The 21,066-nt window shown below is 38.6% G+C and overlaps 2 protein-coding genes across 3 annotated transcripts in view; one reads left to right on the top strand and one right to left on the bottom strand.

The window, feature by feature from the left end:
* The window catches only part of LOC107700179 (nectin-2-like), a 91,888-nt gene extending 87,036 nt beyond the window's left edge, over positions 1 to 4,852 (bottom strand). For both annotated transcript variants that reach the window (XM_016501737.1, XM_016501736.1), the window contains exon 1: positions 4,445 to 4,852. In XM_016501737.1, coding sequence (XP_016357223.1) covers positions 4,445 to 4,493 — 49 coding nt within the window. In that variant the 5' untranslated portion in view covers positions 4,494 to 4,852. The remainder of the gene's footprint in view (positions 1 to 4,444) is intronic.
* A 1,693-nt stretch (positions 4,853 to 6,545) lies between these two features.
* LOC107700151 (uncharacterized) lies at positions 6,546 to 19,877 on the top strand. The gene is made up of 11 exons (XM_016501689.1): positions 6,546 to 6,618; positions 7,959 to 8,291; positions 8,377 to 8,646; positions 14,354 to 14,389; positions 15,032 to 15,355; positions 16,511 to 16,765; positions 18,487 to 18,525; positions 18,990 to 19,109; positions 19,228 to 19,301; positions 19,514 to 19,540; positions 19,807 to 19,877. The coding sequence occupies exons 1-11, from the start codon at positions 6,546 to 6,548 to the stop codon at positions 19,855 to 19,857; spliced, it is 1,602 nt and encodes a 533-aa protein (XP_016357175.1). The 3' UTR covers positions 19,858 to 19,877.
* Positions 19,878 to 21,066: the final 1,189 nt, after the last annotated feature.

The following is a 21,066-nucleotide window of genomic DNA, read 5'->3' as shown; positions in this document are numbered from 1 at the left end:
ATCTGCTGAACCACTGAGAGCAGAGCGAGAGAAAGAAAGTGACAAGAATAGAGCCAGGCAGTCAGAAAAGAAACGCTCGAAAGAGCCTAGTCCTCTAAGTGCTTCAAGGACCAGTTGAGATTCATTTTAGCTCCGCTTTCGAACGAATAGAAAGAGAAAAAGCCATTCTGAAAATAACCCTGACCACAAAAGTTACTTATATTATATTTGACCCATCACTCAGAATTCAGACTTCATTGTGTGCTGTGGATATCGTACAAACCTTTGCGGGAAACCTCTAGTGTACATATTAGTGCAGGCTGATGTTAATTACAAGGTCAGTCATTGATTTCAGCAGAATGCATTCCCAGAGCCGCATGTCAAACACAGACCTGCGACAAGTGTTAAAAGCTTTGGTCCCCACTAGGGCTGCACGATTAATCGCATGCGATATTTAACGCGCATCTTATCAGTAAAGCCGGTCTGTAATCAGCGGTAAATCTCCATCACCTGCGTGCTTTCACATTGAGCAGCATTAACTACACAGAGCCGTTGTTCACTGATGAGCAGCGCAAAAAATCGCGCGAATATGAACGTGGTTTAGCGCAGCTCGTCAGTGAACAACGGCTCTGTGTAGTTAATGCTGCTCAATGTGAAAGCACGCAGGTGATGGAGATTTACCGCTGATTACAGAACCGGCTTTCTGACAAGATGCGCGTTAAATATCGCATGCGATTAATCGTGCAGCCCTAGTCCCCACCAATCCACAAATCCCCCAACACTCATCCAACCTTATCTTAACAAGAAACCAGAATGAGACATCCAAAATCACTGCCGGCTCCCTTCACCCGCACACATGGTTTCCAAAAAGTCTTTTAACAGTCTCTGGACAACCATATTCAGAAGAAAACTACCTCATATACACCCCTAAAAATAAAGGTTCTTTATTGGCATATGGTTCCATGAAGAACATCCACAGAAACTTTCCATTGCACAAAAGGTTCTCTAAAGTGTTAATGTTCTTCACACTAACAAATAAATGGTTCTTTTAGGAACTGTTTACTCAAACTTTGGGCAACCCAAAATGGTTCTTCTATGCAAAAACTCCCTTTTTCAACCTTTATTTGTAAGAAAATACTGACTGATAAACTTGTGTAAGAGTTCTCGCAGTAATTAAACGTTTTTAAATCAATGTTCTTTCCACAGTCAGTTCTGTCTACTGCTACACCTCCTCCCACGTTCTTTCACCGGCTCAGACGCTAATAAACAGCGTGGCCTTGAGGTCAGAGCGAGGAGGGGTGGGGGGAAGATTTGAATACACCAATGACAATCATCTCTCAAACAAAAGCAAGCGGATAAGGACGGCAATGGACGCAGAAAGAGAGGAAGGGAGGGAAGGAAACGGGAGAAAATGGAAGAATGGAGGCTGAAAAGCTTCAGTTTCAGTGCGACTTTTGTTTACATGCTCCCCGGTATGTGGAACTGGCGGACAATGGAGACCGTCTCGCCCGTTTACTCAACACTTCTTCACTGTTTAACCCACTTGAGCCAGCACTGTCGCAATCGCTGCGTGTGCTTGTTAGTGTGCGTCTGTAACTGCTGTGCTCACACAGTTTAGAATAAGGTCAGCTTGGCCTCCGCCTCCATCAGTGGAGCAGCCTAACATTTTCGAACCCCTCCTCCTAAACCCACACACACCACTTGATGCATTCAGTCAGAGACGCCGCTACAGTAGCCCCCCTAACCCCGGCTTTCAATGAAAACACAGCGTCACCGTGGCAACGGGTTCAAGCATTTTTTGACCTGTGTTCACTAGGAGGGCATTATAACACAATCAGTAGTTTCTATTGTTTAGATCTCTGCTCCCGGTTGCCTTCATTTCGGTCTGGAACTAGAAAGATGAACTGGTGCAAGTTTAACAATCATAAAACTAGCTTAAACCTGCTTCCTGTCTATATAGCTCTTAATTTCAAAAGCAACAATGAGGTTATTAAAATAAAGCTTTTATATTAGCGTGCTTGAAGTTGGTCTGATTGTATTTAATAGGCACGCAATGAAAATGAGTCTGCAGGGGCCACTGAGGCAAGCATACAAAACAATGTTTTGATCCTTAAAATATTTTACAACTGCTGCGTATAAAGGCAAAAGCTCCCAGGACACTGAACTACATGGATGCAAAGGGAAGGGGGGTAAAAGAAAACACAAGGCCTGTTTATACTGTTTGCTTAAGCGAGGCAATCATGACCCCTTCCTTCCGCTGCTCTGTTCATAAATAAAAGAAATCCTTTATTTCGTTATTCTAGTTTTCCTCCTGAAGTGCAGTCGATGTACTGTGAAATGAGCCCAGGCAGAAGAGGTCCAGACCATGAATAAGTTAAAGGAGTGAATTGTTTTTTAAGTTACGACAAAGAACTGCATCCTATGATGTCACAAACCTTCGACACATCATATCCTCCTAATGCATAATGTCATATACATACAGTGGTGGCCAAAATTATTAGAACACTGGTATTTTCACCAGCTAAAAAATGGTTTTATGTCAGTTATTTCTATCTTTTGCTGTAGTGTGTCAGTAGGAAATATCATTTTACATTTCCAAACATTAATTTTGCCATTAATTGTAATAATCCAGTGATATTTTTGTTTGCTCAAGGAGTCTGACAACAGCCAGTGCTCCACACAGAGATCTGATCTCATCATCATCCAGTCTGTCTGGAATGACATGAAGAAACAGAGCAAACTGAGACAGACTAAATCCAGTTAATCCAAGTTAATTGACAAAGAATATCTATTTATGACATTATATTTAACAGCATCCTCATTTTGCAGCATTTTTACACAAGCGACTAAAATTTTTAAAAGTACTGTGGCTTTGCAGGTAGGTTTCTTGAAGCATCTTGCAGACGTTGCCACAGTTCTTCTGGATTTAGTCTGTCTCAGTTTGTTCTGTTTCTTCATGTCATTCCAGACAGACTGGATGATAATGAGATCAGTTCTCTGTGTGGAGCACAAATCTCACTGGATTATTACAATTAATGGCAAAATGAATGTTTGGAAATGTAAACTGATATTTCCTACTGACACACTACAGCAAAACATAGAAATAACTGACTTTAAACCATTTTTTAGCTGGTGAAAATACCAGTGTTCTAATCATGTTGGCCACCACTGTATATATACACACATACATATAGCATAAAAAGTATAGCCTACATATTGCCATGTTAAATATAAAATAAACTGAATAAATACTTAATGTATAGTTTATTTTTTATTTATACATTATTATATATAATACAAAAATACATAGCCTAATATTATATAAACTTCTAAAAATCAGCTGAAAAATACTTAGTGACGTTGTTCTCTTTTAAAATATATTTAGAAAAAAAATAATAAACTAAATATTTTAGCGGTTATGGCAACTTACAGTTAACCAGTGACAAGTTGTATTGCAGCACTGACATTCTTTTTTCATTTACATTTCTAACATCTTTTACCGTGTGTGCGCCCGGTTAGACACTCAAGCTTTTTCATGACACTCACACCAGCCCGGCTCGCTCGCTGTCAGGTGTAGTGCACCTGCGAACCGTGACATGGCCCCTGAATAATTAAACTGCAAAGACAATGAAGCCCCTGAATCTACGATCAAAAGGAGCTACAGTGCACGAGGCGTGCAGTGAAATATGACGAAACAATAGGCAGTGACGTCAGCCTATGTTATTACAGCTCTTTGATATTTCGGGGAATTAATGATTGATTGACTGACTGTCAAATTAATTATATTATTAAAATGAAACAAAATGACGCTTTGAAAGAGTGATTTTAATCTTTAAAAGAAAACAGTAAAATAATACCAAGTTGAAAACCCACGTTTAAAAATAGTAAGAAACACCCTGTTGCTTTTGTTGTGTGACGGACGGATTGATTTACATTCATTTGTGCCCCTTCAGCTGGAAATAACAGGATATGATGTGAAGGGAGAAAAGACGCCAAGGACGTGAGGAACCGAGAGAAATGTGGTACGAGGAAGAGAGAGGGAGCACTGAAGGACGACTGGATAATGTCCGTAGTTTCGCAAAAAAAGACACCTGTCAACAAGAGGGAAAACACACTTCCAAGACCACACCTAGAGAAACATGGCGCTTATCGAAACCAAACTCATACAATCTCCAGGGAAAAGAAACGAGATGCAAGATCAAACAGGCAAAGTTATTCACCCCCGTACTATGAGACACTGGGCTAGTTAATACAATTATTTTTAGATGAATATAGTCATCTTGAATGTATTGAGATAGCAGCGGGAGAAGCACGCGCACGATTAAAGATACACTGAAGGATATTTCTATCATGACATCGAGTTGCGAAATCTATTAAAATGAAAGTAAACGAGAACAGTATATTTTGTAACCGGCAACAACTAGTGATTCCTTTTACTTTTTAAACATGATATGATATGTCTTACCTTGAATAATTAGGAGAATGAGTGCGCTTAACAGTCCTGACATGTTCATCGGAGAGAAGGGTGGACAGTCCACCTATTTGTCGGTTTTCCGCTTGTTAAACTCAATCAGCTCAGAGTCGCAAAACAAAAAACCAAGATAGTCAGATGGAGATAAATACTGCTATGTGGTTCCTCTGGTTTCCTTTAATGGACGAGCGCAGAAACTTAATGGTAAAGTGCGTCGCTGTATTCAGCGTGTTCCTTTGGAGTTGGTTTACAATCTAGTGTCAAAACTCCCTTTTGAATTGCATTGATGGCTCAAGTCCTCCGAAACTGTGACGCGGCCTGGTAAAAACGTCGTACAGGTGAATAAATATCCGGCGAGTGAGTTGGAGGTTCTCACCAAACCTGTCGCGCAGGGATCGCGCTCTGTTGAAACTCTAGCAGAAGCGCCGCTCATTGGACTCGAGCGTGTGATGTCATGGCACGTCACGCTGCAGTTAAAGCCACTTAAATTCTAAAATTCAGAAAACGCTTTGGTACTTTCCAACTTTAACAAGGTTTTGACCGTTGCACTCTTTTAAGTTTAAGGTAACCAAACGATAATTTAATCCATTCGAGACAACTTTTATCATAGTAATGTGTAATATTGTAACGTAATGTAACAATGTAGCTAATATTTCTAATCCGTTCAAACGGGCTATTATGCTGTCCGTTCTGAATATAGCCTAAGATAGTTTTTCGTGGCTTCTGAAACTCTGAGTTTAGTTTCAGAAATGAGCTTAGTTTCTTGCTGGATTTGTGCTTTTCCTCTTTGTATTTTTGGTTTCGTTTCCAGTTGAACGCAGATTCATTCATCATGAGGTTCGTGGAGTTACCGGTAATGCAGAGGAACAAGTAATGAGTGGCAGAATTATATTTTGGCCAAGTTTTGTTTCAAGTTGTCGAGTTGTAGTAAATGAACTAGTAAAAGTAGCTGTAGCGCTCCCCCTGCTGGTAACATGTAGGCTAACTAAAACATCACGGCTAGCCCTTGATCATCTGTGAAATAAACGCAAATATTTCCAGTTCTACAGATCTACATCTCCGAAACAGCTTTTGTTCAGAAGTTATGCTTTTTTTTTTTCCTCAGATAGAAAGCAAATAGAGAACAAATCTGTATGTTTGAGTGAGATCATTATGTCTGCTGAAATAGATCTGTCCTATATAGGCAGAATGTTTGATTGTACCTCACTAGTCACATTCAGTATCTGTCACTTCCACCACCCCATTAAATCTTAACCCAAGCATCTCTCTCTTTACTCATTCTCTCTTTCTGATTGTTTGCATGGGGCCAATGACACGCACAGTATAGCCTATATATGACTCTCATTAGCTGCTTTGCCCTAGTTTGCTCTCTCTGAATTTTCTCTATCCCCTGCTCATTTACCCAGTCCATCCTTTCTCATTTCAGTTTTCTTCAGTTTTATCTCTCTTTTTTTTTGTAGACCCTCTTTCATTCTTTAGCTCAGAGGTGATTCGGAGCTGAGCTGGTAATGGGACTTGGAGGTGCTGATAAGTCTGTTAGCTTTAATTAAAGACATTTACGGGGATGTAAAGACATTTAGCCAGAAGCTGAAGACCATTTCTGATTACATCTCTAAATCCTTTTTCTTATGCTCTCTCTGTCTTTTCACGAGCAATTCCCACAGTCGACTCTTGCCTAACAGTCTGCTCTGTCCACTTTTATGGACGACCAACTTTTCATATGATTTAGAGGTCAGAAATGAGCTTATTTGGTGTTATTTGTTCTTATATGTTCTTATATGTTCCTTGTTAAAGCCAGAAGCATAACTATGTGGCTGCAGATAAAAGCATCAACTTATCTCATTATGATTATATAGCTGCATATAAATTAGTGTGTGCTCTTTTTTATCGGCCTCCATGTTTGTAAAATTGCTTCCGTTTTTTGGAAGTGTTTTGACATTTGTTGTGTTTATCAGCTTCTGTCAGATGTTGCTCTCAGCTCTTAATGTCGGGCCCTTTTCCTGTCTTGTTCTTGTGGTCAAATGAGAGAAAAGAAGACATATTCGTGCACTTTAACTAGCTAACTATTAAGAATATGTTGCTTCCTAGCAGCACCATGGGAAAATATTTTCATGCTTTCATACTTATTTGTTCTGGTTCATGTTTCCTCATCTCTCCACTCATGGCAGGTATGAAAATCTATATGTGTGTGTGTGTATTATTATTATTTTTATTTTTATTATTATATTTTAAACTAATCTTTTATCTAATATATACATATATATTTAGACAATGTGTTTTTTTTCACCCACCCACCTTTGGAATGTTTCATCACTTTAGGTTGGCTGAAATAAAGTTGAACTTGAAACTTGAAAAGTTAAATTTCCAAGTATAACTAATTTAATAATATACCGGAAAATCAAACATACATTAGGGACTAGAAGCACTTAAGGGGGATTCTGTGTTATCTATAAATGAACCACTGAGACATTAAATTGCATTGGGCTTATATTCATTGGCTGATTAACATAGATAACTGCGGCTTACACAACACTACACTACAGGGGCTCTCAAACTGGGATCTAGAGACCCCCAGGGGACTGAAAGGGGGTTTAAGGGGGTCTGCAAAATAATTGAGAGAAAAAAAGATTTTACAAAATGTATGTAAAAAGACAGACTTAATACAAAGTCATTTTTTATTCCTTTTTAATCATTGCTTTCACTTACAGCATGAAAAAAGTAGTTACCTCAATGAAAAATTGCTGAAAATGTACTCACCTTCATACCATCCAAGAGGTAGATTAGTTTGTTTCTTCATCAGGTACAGATCTGGAGAAATGTAGCATTACATCACTTGCTCGCCAATGGATACTCTACAGTGAATGGGTGTCATCAGAATGAGGCCAAACAGCTGCTTGCAGCTTGTAGCTTGTGGATCATTGTGATGTTTTTATAAGCTGTTTGGACTCTGATGGCACCATTTACTGCACAGGGTCCATTGGTAAGCAGTGTTATGTGTAAGATGTTTGGTTGGTTCTACCTGCTTGAGCACTGTTGCAGATTTTACTATGTTGCTGCTTTATTAAATAACAGAAGTTGCTTAAAATATTGTGGCTTGTCATCAGTTTGAGCCAAATGTACTCTTCATTTATCTGTAACTTTCATGTATTCAGAGGCTGCAAATATGATGCAATTACCAAGTTTTTGGGGTGTAATGGAAAAGTAATGTAACTAGTGTAACTAGCCTAGTTACTGTTGGCCGGGAGTAATACGTATATTACTTTTGACATGAGTAACTAGTAATGAGTAATATATTACATTTTATGAGTAACTAACCCAACACTGTTGGTGATCAAGTGAAATAATTCTAAATCTCGCCAAATCTGGACATCTTGTATGGTGTGAAGGTGAGTACATTTTCAGCAAATTTGAATGTTTAGGTGATATGATATGTTTTATTTATCTAAATGTAATGCATTTTCAGTAAAAAAGTCTGTGTGACTTCTTGTGCCTAAAGAATCTGGTCTAGGTGATGTATGGAATGATGTGGTCATGGTACGTGAGGACACATCTGTCTCACTGTCCTGCTTTGATTCACCACCCACATCTTCTGTACTGGTTACCTGGAAGATGATGTCAGCCAGGGAAGATCGCTGGTCATATTTGTTATCAGCCAACTGCATCGACGGACAAACAGATGGACGCAGCAGCAGAGTGTTTGGAGGCAGAACGTTTGGGATCTCCGCAGATGCCTCACTGATCTTCAGGGCCGCAGCAGCTGCGCAAGGACGCTACTCCTGTGTGATAGAGCAGGATGACAAGAAGCTACAGGAGAGGATTGTTCTTCTCGGCCTGATTAAATGTAGACCACACAACCGCACCACAACGCGTTCTTCATGTCTCAATGTGTCTGATATCTCCAGGTATTCTCTCCTTCTCTTTTGCAGTATCTGTCACTCCCACGCCCCCTGTCACATTGGACAGTACTGTGAGACTGGCAGCTCAGGTGTCTCCCTCCTCCGTAGCCGCCTGGGGAACGTGGGTGTCTCCCTCAGGTGAACAGCTACACACTGAAATCTCCCATGGCACGGGCAGTCTGCTCAGCAAGCTGCCTCGCGTCACCAGTAAAGACAACGGAGTCTATACCTGTAGAATCTGTGTCCGTGGTAACAGTGGCACGTCTGTCTCGGAGCACCGGGTGAATGTGACAGTGAGCGGTGAGATTTGGAGATATTTTTTGAAAACATGCCAGTCAGATAAGTTGCTTAGTCAGTGTTATCTTTTGAAAGATTTTAAGGGATTTAATGTAGCAGATTTTTTTTCTTCTAGCAAAAAACAAAGTTTATACAGTTTTTTTTTTTTTTTCATTTTATTTAGAAATAGACGCTCTACATACACTATAATTAAATACACCAATAGGTACAAAGTTTTAATAATCATTTTAATTCTATGAGAATAAATCCACACCACAACTATAACAATAACGAGACAGGAATTATATTTTTAGAATCTCTATCGGAATTTTTTCCAGCCGATGAACGATAAAAACATTGTCAGTCAGAATCCAGGCTGATTTAAAGAGCTTGAGCATTTAAAGCAGCAGAGGACATAACTGCAGTATGTGCTTATAATAAACAGAACATAAAAATAGTTGATTACCATTCTTGGTGTGAACAGGCCTTGAGGCTTAAATTGTGTCAGGTTTTGATTTACTAAAAATGTAATTAAGTTTATACAGTTAGTTCTGTTCTTCGATTTATTTGGCCTTCCATGTGTGCTGGTATTAGTCCGAATTTACTCATTTTGTTCACTTCTTCTCCATATAGTTGACTCAAATGTCATTCACTGTATTGAGAACAGTAAATTAGTAAAATTTCTGTTCAGTCTTGTGACCTTCTCCGTTTTTGTCAGTATTTGCACATTCTAGTCTGTGCATTTGTGGATTTTCAGCAACTCTTTGTGTAGGTTACATCGTTGTACTAGTAGATGATGAGAAGACGTAAGTCATTTGAATCATTCACTAAACCAATTTGTTCAAATAACTGATTCATGGAATGAAACAAAGACAGGCTGCATCCAAATATGCATACTTCTCTACTAGGGGTGGCAATATGACCAAAATTTTATATCACAATATGAGTAATTTTATTTCACAGTAGCTATATATCACCATATAGATTTTTTAAAATAAGGTCTTTATATTTTTGATACCATAGAAATTTCATAATTCTAGTCACCAGTGTCAATATCACAAAAAAAGAATACTAGCCTAAATAAAAAAACAACAACTCAAGCTTACTGAAAAGTAAACAATCTGCGATTAAATAAAAGTAAGAAAATAATTACAAACAACAGGACAAAAAACTACAGTAGAACAAATAAGAAATGCTACATACATTGTTTAATGTAACCAAATGTATGAAAACACTGCATATGTGTAAACTGTGTAAATGAAATATATATTTCTTCTTATTAAAGTTACAAAAGTAATTTAGTCAAGAGCAGTGAGAGATTTTCTCTTTTTTGTTGTTTGATTAAAGGGGTCATATCATATGATGTTGCTAAAAAGAACATTATTTTGTGTATTTGGTGTAATGAAATGTGTTTATGCGGTTTAAGGTAAAAAAACCCACATTATTTTCCACATATTGTACATTATTGTTTCTCCGCTATGCCCCGCCTTTCTGAAACGCGTCGATTTTTACAAAGCTCATCGGTCTGAAAAGCGAGGTGTGCTCTGATTGGCCAGCTATCCAGTGCGTTGTGATTGGACTAATACCTCAAGCGAGTGATGGAAATGTTACGCTCCTTACCATACTGTGATGCCGTGTCCCAGCCGGAGCGACGAGACCCATTATAAACGAGACATTTGTTGCTTCCAGTGGGGACATAATTACAGATTATAATGACTTATATAAATCCACTGCTCTCCTCTCCTCTGAGGCTGGGACTCTAAATATTGTTTTGTGCTCGTATGTGCAGCCAAAGACCGAACAGTTAGCATGGTTTGCTCAAACTTTCGCCATGGCATTAGTGGCAGCAGCTATATACAGTAGCCTAAATAAATCAATAAATCCACTGCTCTCCTCTCCTCTGAGGCTGGGACTCTAAATATTGTTTTGTGCTCGTATGTGCAGCCAAAGACCGAACAGTTAGCATGGTTTGCTCAAACTTTCGCCATGGCATTAGTGGCAGCAGCTATATACAGTAGCCTAAATAAATCAATAAATCCACTGCTCTCCTCTCCTCTGAGGCTGGGACTCTAAATATTGTTTTGTGCTCGTATGTGCAGCCAAAGACCGAACAGTTAGCATGGTTTGCTCAAACTTTCGCCATGGCATTAGTGGCAGCAGCTATATACAGTAGCCTAAATAAATCAATAAATCCACTGCTCTCCTCTCCTCTGAGGCTGGGACTCTAAATATTGTTTTGTGCTCGTATGTGCAGCCAAAGACCGAACAGTTAGCATGGTTTGCTCAAACTTTCGCCATGGCATTAGTGGCAGCAGCTATATACAGTAGCCTAAATAAATCAATAAATCCACTGCTCTCCTCTCCTCTGAGGCTGGGACTCTAAATATTGTTTTGTGCTCGTATGTGCAGCCAAAGACCGAACAGTTAGCATGGTTTGCTCAAACTTTCGCCATGGCATTAGTGGCAGCAGCTATATACAGTAGCCTAAATAAATCAATAAATCCACTGCTCTCCTCTCCTCTGAGGCTGGGACTCTAAATATTGTTTTGTGCTCGTATGTGCAGCCAAAGACCGAACAGTTAGCATGGTTTGCTCAAACTTTCGCCATGGCATTAGTGGCAGCAGCTATATACAGTAGCCTAAATAAATCAATAAATCCACTGCTCTCCTCTCCTCTGAGGCTGGGACTCTAAATATTGTTTTGTGCTCGTATGTGCAGCCAAAGACCGAACAGTTAGCATGGTTTGCTCAAACTTTCGCCATGGCATTAGTGGCAGCAGCTATATACAGTAGCCTAAATAAATCAATAAATCCACTGCTCTCCTCTCCTCTGAGGCTGGGACTCTAAATATTGTTTTGTGCTCGTATGTGCAGCCAAAGACCGAACAGTTAGCATGGTTTGCTCAAACTTTCGCCATGGCATTAGTGGCAGCAGCTATATACAGTAGCCTAAATAAATCAATAAATCCACTGCTCTCCTCTCCTCTGAGGCTGGGACTCTAAATATTGTTTTGTGCTCGTATGTGCAGCCAAAGACCGAACAGTTAGCATGGTTTGCTCAAACTTTCGCCATGGCATTAGTGGCAGCAGCTATATACAGTAGCCTAAATAAATCAATAAATCCACTGCTCTCCTCTCCTCTGAGGCTGGGACTCTAAATATTGTTTTGTGCTCGTATGTGCAGCCAAAGACCGAACAGTTAGCATGGTTTGCTCAAACTTTCGCCATGGCATTAGTGGCAGCAGCTATATACAGTAGCCTAAATAAATCAATAAATCCACTGCTCTCCTCTCCTCTGAGGCTGGGACTCTAAATATTGTTTTGTGCTCGTATGTGCAGCCAAAGACCGAACAGTTAGCATGGTTTGCTCAAACTTTCGCCATGGCATTAGTGGCAGCAGCTATATACAGTAGCCTAAATAAATCAATAAATCCACTGCTCTCCTCTCCTCTGAGGCTGGGACTCTAAATATTGTTTTGTGCTCGTATGTGCAGCCAAAGACCGAACAGTTAGCATGGTTTGCTCAAACTTTCGCCATGGCATTAGTGGCAGCAGCTATATACAGTAGCCTAAATAAATCAATAAATCCACTGCTCTCCTCTCCTCTGAGGCTGGGACTCTAAATATTGTTTTGTGCTCGTATGTGCAGCCAAAGACCGAACAGTTAGCATGGTTTGCTCAAACTTTCGCCATGGCATTAGTGGCAGCAGCTATATACAGTAGCCTAAATAAATCAATAAATCCACTGCTCTCCTCTCCTCTGAGGCTGGGACTCTAAATATTGTTTTGTGCTCGTATGTGCAGCCAAAGACCGAACAGTTAGCATGGTTTGCTCAAACTTTCATCATGGCATTAGAGCTGGTACACCGTTGTCGCTTGAAATCAACATGACAGCGCGTGGGTGGAAACTTACAGATTAAGGGGCGGTAATATTATAATGAGATCCCTTTGCCACGTCACCAAGGGAGCGAAATCAGACCTCCTTTTCTCAGATGCTTGCAGAAAAAGCCTTACCTAAACAAAGTGATTGGGTTAATCTTTTTCACGTTTCATTGGTTGGTAGATACACCAGGGACCTGATTATTAAAACCTGGAAAAGTTAGATTTTCATGATATGTCACCTTTAAGACCTAAATTACTGTGTTTACGAGGATACTTGCGAAAACTGGCATTTTGACACATACAAGTGTGTGTATTTAACGTTCAAGGCCTATAAAGCGGCAAAAATAACTCCCGCGCTCTATGGGCACCGTCTTCATATGCGCGCACCTCTCTCGCGTGCATATAGTAAAATGAGTTCTCTTTCGCTGTTGATTGCTTTTCAACGGCTTAAAATCACTTGTTTTTAAACCGCAATGCTTAAAAACGTGCAAATTATACGTTTTTATTGTAGCGTGTAACTGCGATAGAGACAATAGTCCAAAATCTCTACCAGTTAATTGTGTCTATATAGTAGGCAAAAAATCAGTACGTGAAAAGACTGGTACAGTCCAAATTCACAGGATTCATAAAACAGTAATGAAGAAAATTGGAATGACTTACTATTTACGGTGAGATTTTGAAGTGTGCATCCAGTTGACACTTTACTATCCCATAATGCGACGGGAGAGGATTTGTTAATAGCAGTGAAGCAATGCAATTGACACTGGTAGGTCACATGACAATGACATGATGAATGTAGTACTGTACATCTGGATTACATTTATACTACACAGATTCAAACGACATAGAACATAATTTTTTAACTTTCACAAAGTAATTACTTATTTAAAAGAAGTATCTGCTCAAAGAGTCGCGATTTCACACGCAGCCATTGTCTTTATGAGTCACTGAATCATTCACTTAATCAGTTCATTCCAAAACACTGAATAATTCAAGTTACATTATTACACCACTACTGGGTGTTGCTCACGTAAGCAGTGGTTGATTCTGTTTTGACTTTGTTTGGAACTATTTTCACTGATGAAAAACAAAACGGAGTGTCTATTTACACTAAGTGCAAATAGCCCGCCTTGTTGGCAGAGGCTATTTACACTAACTCCGCCCACCAACGTGTGATTGGGGTGGTCAACACTATAAACGACGCTTTATAAACATCACCTTCAGTGGCATAGATGGTTAAGCACATGCTTATTGACACAATTGACCCAAGTTCGAGCCCGCCGACCTTTTTTTCTCCCTTTTCAAATCTCATATCACATTGGAAAGGCATTTATTTTCAATAAAAATGGCATCCATTTAATAATTTGAATTAAAATTATAATTTACACTCAATACATTATTATTGCGTACTGTTTTATAATGTACTACGATACTGAGGTGCAGATAATTGCCACTATTTTCAATAAGTAGTATAAATAGCAGAAAATCCTGCTATTTTAACATAGTGTAAATAGAAACTATAGCTATTTGCACTTGGTGTAAATAGCATATCGTTAAAAAATGCCGCTATTTGCACTTAGTGTGAATAGCATCCATCACTATTTGCACTTAGTTTAAATAGCATCTATCACTAAGAAAATATACTATTTTCCCTTAGTGTAAATAGCATCTATTGCTATTTGCACTTAGTGTAAATAACATCTATTACTATTTACACTTGCTGCCAAAACAAAATATTGTCTAAATGTACATTTTATTAATATTGAATTCAAACAATGTTACAGATCTGAGACTACATTCATAAAAAAATGTCTCCCTCTGTGTCCCACTATTTCTTTTTCTCTTTCAGTGAAAGCTGTGTTTTCTTTCACAGATGTGACACATGGTAATTGGCTCTTTTGTTACTGGAATACTATTGTGTATAAAATGGGACCTTCCTTACGTGCCATTTACCCAGCAGCCTACTCTAGTCAATGAAACCTAAACATTCTCCATCAGGCTCTTTTAACTCACTAAAAAATTTTTTTGAATGTTTGTATGGTATTGAATGAACACAACAATTAAATAAACTTTATCAATTTGCCCCAAAACAAACATGGTTTGTTCTTCCCAAATGTTATGTCAGCAAACGGTTAATCAGGGTTATTAAATCTGAGAGGAGAATGTTTCTGAAGAGCTTTCACTGAGCTTAATAACTTAATCCCCATTTTCATGCCTGTCTCGTTTCTGATATCTCCCCATATGACTTTGATCTGGGACTCGTAATGTTCTGTTCGCTTGACTGTGTGAAGAACAAAGAGGCTAAAATGACTAGCAGCACAGTGGATTACTATGTGGATGGGATCAATTCAAATTGAAAATATTGTTCTTGCATCAGTGCATTTTTCACTTTATTGGCTTTTTTCAGTTTCTTTTTACAGCTCTTTTGCCTTGCGCGTTTTGTTTTCGCACTTTCTCTTGTGTTGAATGAATCTCTTGTCTCCCCTAGGTCACTTTACGTTTCTCCACTACCCTGTGTCCTCTACAGGAGTCCCAAGGTCTTTGGCAGCCCTCTCTCGTTCACTGGTCACTTTAGCATGTCCTCCTGTCCTTGGTGACTATGTGCTGCTCTACTGGGAGTATCCTGATTCAAAAAGAATGGAGCTCATTTTCCAGTTTGACCGCTGGAGGCGGAGCTACACCAACCAGACCAAACCCCACCTACATTTGATAGACCCCACCTCCCTGCCTGCTGCTGGGAACTTCTCCTTCCTGTTAAGCCCGGCCCTAAAGGATGGAGGACTCTACTTGTGCAAGGTCTTCCTGGATGACAAGGCTTTCAATCAAGCCAACAGGCTGAGTGTTTTACATGGTAATATTTTTGTGTACATCTAAGTCACAACAACTTTTTGACTTGACATATATAATGGTTTCTGCTGTGTGAATACCAATTGATTTCAATCTTCTGTCTGATATTTTATGTAATTCAGGAATTTCTATAAAACAATTTCAAAACAGACACCAGCACTACACAGTGGAAGATATTCAGTGCCATTTTGTGATCAGTGGTGGACAGTAACGGAGTAGTTTTACTTTGATTGCAAAATAAATCTATCTATCAGTACTTTTTTACTTAAGTACATGAAAAAGAGAGTACTTTTGTACTTTCACTCGAGTAAAATTGAAAAAGGAGTACTTTTACTGGAGTAATATTTTATTATACGTATCTGTACTTTTACTCAAGTATTTGATTTGTGTACTTTGTCCACCACTGTTTGTGATATTGCAAAGGAATTCGGACCAGTTTTCTTGAATGGATCAGAGATTAATTAAAACTACTGAAAGAGGGTGCGAAAATAATAACAACATTTTTGTTCTTCTGTCAACTTTTCCTTTCAAAACATTTCACATTTTGCGACCATGATTAAACAGTCATTATCAGAGAGTGCACATCAGAACACTCGTTCACTGACTCTTAATGATGCATGTTCTTGCATCATTGCTCTTGGATTCATTTTATAATTGCACAGGCGGTTCGATCAATCACAGTAGTTCAGCATGCAAGAATCAATCAGTCAGTGTCTTGACTTTCATCTTTCTCTCCCGTTCTTAATCTGATCTCCCCGTGTTCTTACTTTAATCTCTTTTTCCCCTTACGTCCTCCCCGCTCTCCTTTTTCTCACTCAATTCTTTTACTTTTGTCTCTTCTTTCTATATATATATATCTCACTCCCCTCCCTCTCTCTAACGTAATGTTTTTCAGTAGGCCTCATTACAGATCTCATTATGTGTAATTACACCTGCCCGTTGCCGCTGACAATTCTGTGGGTTGTGGCATTACTGTGGAAACCACCGAGCTCAATTAGCTCAGGACTGATACTGCTTTGAGTTTGAGGAGACATTGTACATCAGTCACAGTCAAGCTCATCTGACCGGCTACACCCGGCTGTTTAATCAATATATATCATTTTAACCCTTCGCGTTCATTTCTCCTCTCTCATCATCTGTTTGTTGGTTTCCCCCTCAGGATACACCAAGTCATCCCACACCGCTCTGGATCTGAGTTGTATGTACTCAGAACGATCTCAAGTTAAAGCTGTTAAGTGGTCGTATGTTCAGGATCCTAGACGCTTTCTGCAGTCAGCTGCTGTTTTGGGCCGGATCACAACCTCTGTAGTGCTCCCTGTGACCCCTGAGACAGCTGGACAGTATGCCTGCACTCTGTATCTGAAAAATGGAAAATCAGTGCAATATATGTACACCGTCACAATGGCCAGTATAGGTGAGAGAAAGTGTATGCTATTCTTTTCTCTCTCTCTGTCTGGCCCTTTTTTTTTGCTTCTCGCTATTTATTTTTTTGCTGTACATTCTTTAAGTCAAGGTGTCAACACTCACATTTAAAAACCGGAAAATGGCCAGACTGCAGGTGAATATTTATTCCAATTAGTTATTTTTGTTCTGTGTGATAGACCTTCTGTGTTTCATTGAAGTTAATGAACCAGTGACGAGAACATTAGTTAGTGGAATCATGTAGGTCACCGGAAAGGTCACATACCATACTGTAGCACAATCATGTGCGAGCCCCTTGACCAATCAATTTCATGAAACCTAACTCCATCATAATGGATGATTTAAAACATGGCTAGTGAGTCTCTGGAGCAGCAGGGTGCAGAAAATAGACCTTCTGCAGAATTCTGCTGTTAAAGGGATAGTTCACACAAAAATTAAAATTCTGTCATCATTTACTCATCCTCATGTTGTTCCAAACCTGTGTGAATTTCTTTCTTTTACTGAACATGAGAGGAGAAATTTTCAAGAATGTACTGGTAGCTCATCAGAACTAGAGGTGCATTTTTTAAAAGTATTTTTAAACGTGTTTTTAGAAAGCTGTGTCATGTGCGAGACACTGCAAAAGATATAAGTCACAAGTGCACATCCATCCAATGCATGTTTACATAGAAAACAATGGAAAAGCAGCACAGTGGAATGGAAAAAAAACATGAGATGCAGGGCACTGGACACAAATGCAGATGCAGTTTTTAACAGCTGAACTTTAAACTTGAGTGCTGCATTTTTAGAATGCCATGTGATACATGAGACACTTCAAAATACACAAGACACAATAGTAATAATCAGACATGTCTAGTGCAAGTTTACATAGAAAAACTATGGAAAAGTGGAAGCAAAAAAAAAAAAACATTTTGTGTGACCAGCCCCTAAGAGTGGTCCATAAAAGTCTTCTGAAGTCATATGATAGCTTTGTCAGAGGAACAGAGTGAAATTTAAGCCCTAGCTCTGCTTAGTGAATTAGCAATGTCGGCTTGTGAATGAATCATTCATTTGAATCAGATCTTTACAATCAATCCACTAAACTGCTTCACAAATCCATTTCAAATGATTTATTCACAAATTCCTGCCTCTGTCATTTAATATAGAGGGATAGAGCAGATGCCCATATTTTCAGTAAATTACTTAAATAATGAAACATGATGACGAAATTTGAATTTCTAGGTTCAGATGCAAACATTTTTAATTCAGAACTATTTAAAACATTATTACTATTATTTTTACACAGTTATTTATTTTTTCCTGGAGTTTAAATCATGATTAGAGGGTATTTCAAAGACAGCAGTGTCATCAAACATACAACATGCAGATAACAGTGAGACTGAGAGCGTGTAGATAAGAACAGCACCATTCATTGTTTGCATGAAGGATGTCACCTCACCATATGCAAAACATATTTTGTTCATTTCTCTTCCTTATCCTCCATATCTCTTCATCTTTCCAAAACATGCATTCAGGGATATTTAAATACTTATTACATCATGTCTACTGTTGGTATCATTTGTTTCTTCTGCTTTCGCTGTGTTTGCATCTAAAGTTAAATACGCTGTCCCACTATTTGATTTGATTTTATTGATCTATATTTTAAATATTTTATTTTCCTGGAATTAATAAATACATTTCTAACCATTCCTGTCTACTCAACTCTTGTTGAAGGTCCAACATTTTCTCCAGGGCCTGCACTGCCACCTGCAGGTGAGTGCCGATACACACACTTCTGCACACTCACTGATGGGTAACCTAATTTAGCAGGGGCGTAGATTACGCGGGGGACGTGTCCCCCCCACTTTTAATATCACGTAAATTCGTCCCCCGCACTTTTTCGGGCAAGTGTGTTCGCATAGAGGTTTTCAAGAGCTGGTGTGAATAAATATAGATTTAAATTCAAAGAGACAGTATAGTCTGTGCATGATCTGATGTTTTATTCGGACCCAGATTAAGACGAGATTAACATCGCGGAGCGCTAAACACTCATGCAGTGTGTTTCATTCATACTCGAAGCCGGAGGGCGCTCTCGCGCAGAAAGTCGCACGAGGGAATGGCATGTTATATATATATATATATATGTAACATTTCTGTCCCCCTCACTTCTGAAATGATGGCTACGCCCCTGTAACTTAGCGTTTCTTTTTCTGCCTTTCTCACACTCCCCCCAGCAGGAGATGTTTCAGCATCCTCTTATGTTTCCACCTTCTCATTCCTCCTATTAATGATCCCCCTGATTGCCGTAGCTGTTGGGGTGTTGCTATGGAGACAGGGCTATTGCGTCACCCGTCGAAGTAAGGCCCTGCATTTGTCTTTTCCCCCCTGAGTCTGTCCATCAAATATCTGAAGGCTGTCAGTTCACCCTGGCAGATGTTGATGGACAGAAGCCCTCACGTGTCTGTGTTCACGTAGGTGTCGAGCAATCACTGTCTCACCACTCCGGAGAGGTGGAGAACATCTATGAAAATCCTGATGATCTAAGACAGGTGATTGAAATGCACAGCACCTCCTTCTCTTCCTCTATTTTGCTGTTTCTCCTTCTCCCCCCTGCTGTATTATTAAATCTATTTTTACTACCCCTTCTTTCTTTCATTCTCTCTCTCTCTCCTTGTCGTTCTTTCTCAATGTATATCTATCTCTGCTCTATTATTAAATCTATTTCTCCCTTCCTCTTTCTCTCCCTCTCTTCTCCCAGCAGACACCTCCCCAAGGCGCAGTCTACATGGTGAGTTATTATAGTCCTTCTCAGGCAGAGCAATGAGTAATTGTGTGTGTGTGTGTGTGTGTGTGTGTGTCTTCCAAAAACCAGGTCCCAACATTTTACAATCTGTTTGACAGTGAGTATGTGTGTGTGTGTGTGTGTTTCCTCTCAGTTCTGTCATGCCTGCATTAGTGATATTAGCAGATGAACCGAATCAAACCTCTGCCAAACTATAAATCTGAGACGTCTCCGCCCTTCTCATCCTTGTCCCTGTTTGTCTCTCTCTCTAGGATCTCAAGCCAATGGGTGAAATGGATGTATATAAAGAATTAGATAGGTGAGACATGATTGGCTGCAGGTCATGTGGGGGACAGTGCAGGCGTGTCATTGTTCATGTGCTCTTTGTGCATTAATCGTCCTGATAATGTCTTCCTTCTCTATGTGTGTGTGTTTCATTTCAGATACAACCAGTGCTGTGGTTGAGTTTATTAAACATTTACAGTGAAACTGTATTTGAAATAAAACTTAATATGTATATGTGACTTGTGTCTTAACTTATGACACTTAATTGTTCTTGTTACTAGTATGGCACTGCTTCAAAAACTGTTTGAGGTTTTCAAAAACTTTTTCTCATTTTGTGTTTTCTTACTTTTTCATATCTGTTTTGATAGCAGTTTTTTATAATGTCAATAATAGTACACTGTAAGAAGAAAATATGTTGGGGGAAAATGGTACTATGCAGGTAAAATAAGGATATTTTAAGTTTATAGACCTTTCTTTTAACCCCAAAACACAACACAAACATTGCATAATTCAAAATATATGGAAAACACCTTTGAAAATGTCTGTAAATGTCAAATTATGGTTGCCATTTATGTATTATAAACATATTGTGTCTTGTAAAGTTACATTGAACTCATATAGCAAATACTTATCCACAACACAATTATGAAAATGTTATATTTCATAAAATATGAATGTAAAAAATGTAATTATTATTTGTTATAAATATTTATTTGAAAATACCATTTGTTTATAATACAAATATTTATTCTGTCAAAAATAAGTACATCAATGTGTTTACATAAAATAAATATATCATGACATGTTTCAGCAAAATAAATGATTGATTGATTGATTGATTGATTGATTGATAAAAATAAAAAAATATGACGTGAGCAAATAAATAAAACTTAATGTGTTATGATCACATTCGTGCATTGAAACACTGTTTTATTATACATTTATTTATTATAAAATGAGATTTGTTTATAATACATGTTTGTCCAATGTCAAATTTAAATTAACATATCATAAAATAAACATAAGGACTACTTTTTTCAGCAAATAAAATACATTAGACACGTGAACAAATAATTGAGCCTTATTTATGATCCCATTTTATTTATTGATTGCAACATTTTATGATGTATTTATTTTATTATGGTGCATTTATGTATTTATTTGATTCATTTGGTCTGTAATATTCCTTCATAAAACACATCTCTTGTTCACTGAACACCTAAGCCGCAGATGTGACGTGGTTTTAT

Source organism: Sinocyclocheilus anshuiensis, unplaced genomic scaffold (assembly GCF_001515605.1).
Source record: "Sinocyclocheilus anshuiensis isolate Anshui unplaced genomic scaffold, SAMN03320099.WGS_v1.1 scaffold955, whole genome shotgun sequence".
Taxonomy (NCBI): Eukaryota; Metazoa; Chordata; class Actinopteri; order Cypriniformes; family Cyprinidae; genus Sinocyclocheilus; species Sinocyclocheilus anshuiensis.
This window is presented reverse-complemented; position numbering and strand designations above follow the sequence as displayed.

Bases quoted from the DNA above. Each gene is read 5' to 3' on its own strand.
- LOC107700151 (XM_016501689.1), top strand. From the start codon at position 6,546: ATGGGAAAATATTTTCATGCTTTCATACTTATTTGTTCTGGTTCATGT. The intron at 8,292-8,376 runs GTAGACCACACA...TCTCTTTTGCAG, and splicing joins TCTTCTCGGCCTGATTAAAT to TATCTGTCACTCCCACGCCC. The intron at 16,766-18,486 runs GTGAGAGAAAGT...CTCTTGTTGAAG, and splicing joins CGTCACAATGGCCAGTATAG to GTCCAACATTTTCTCCAGGG.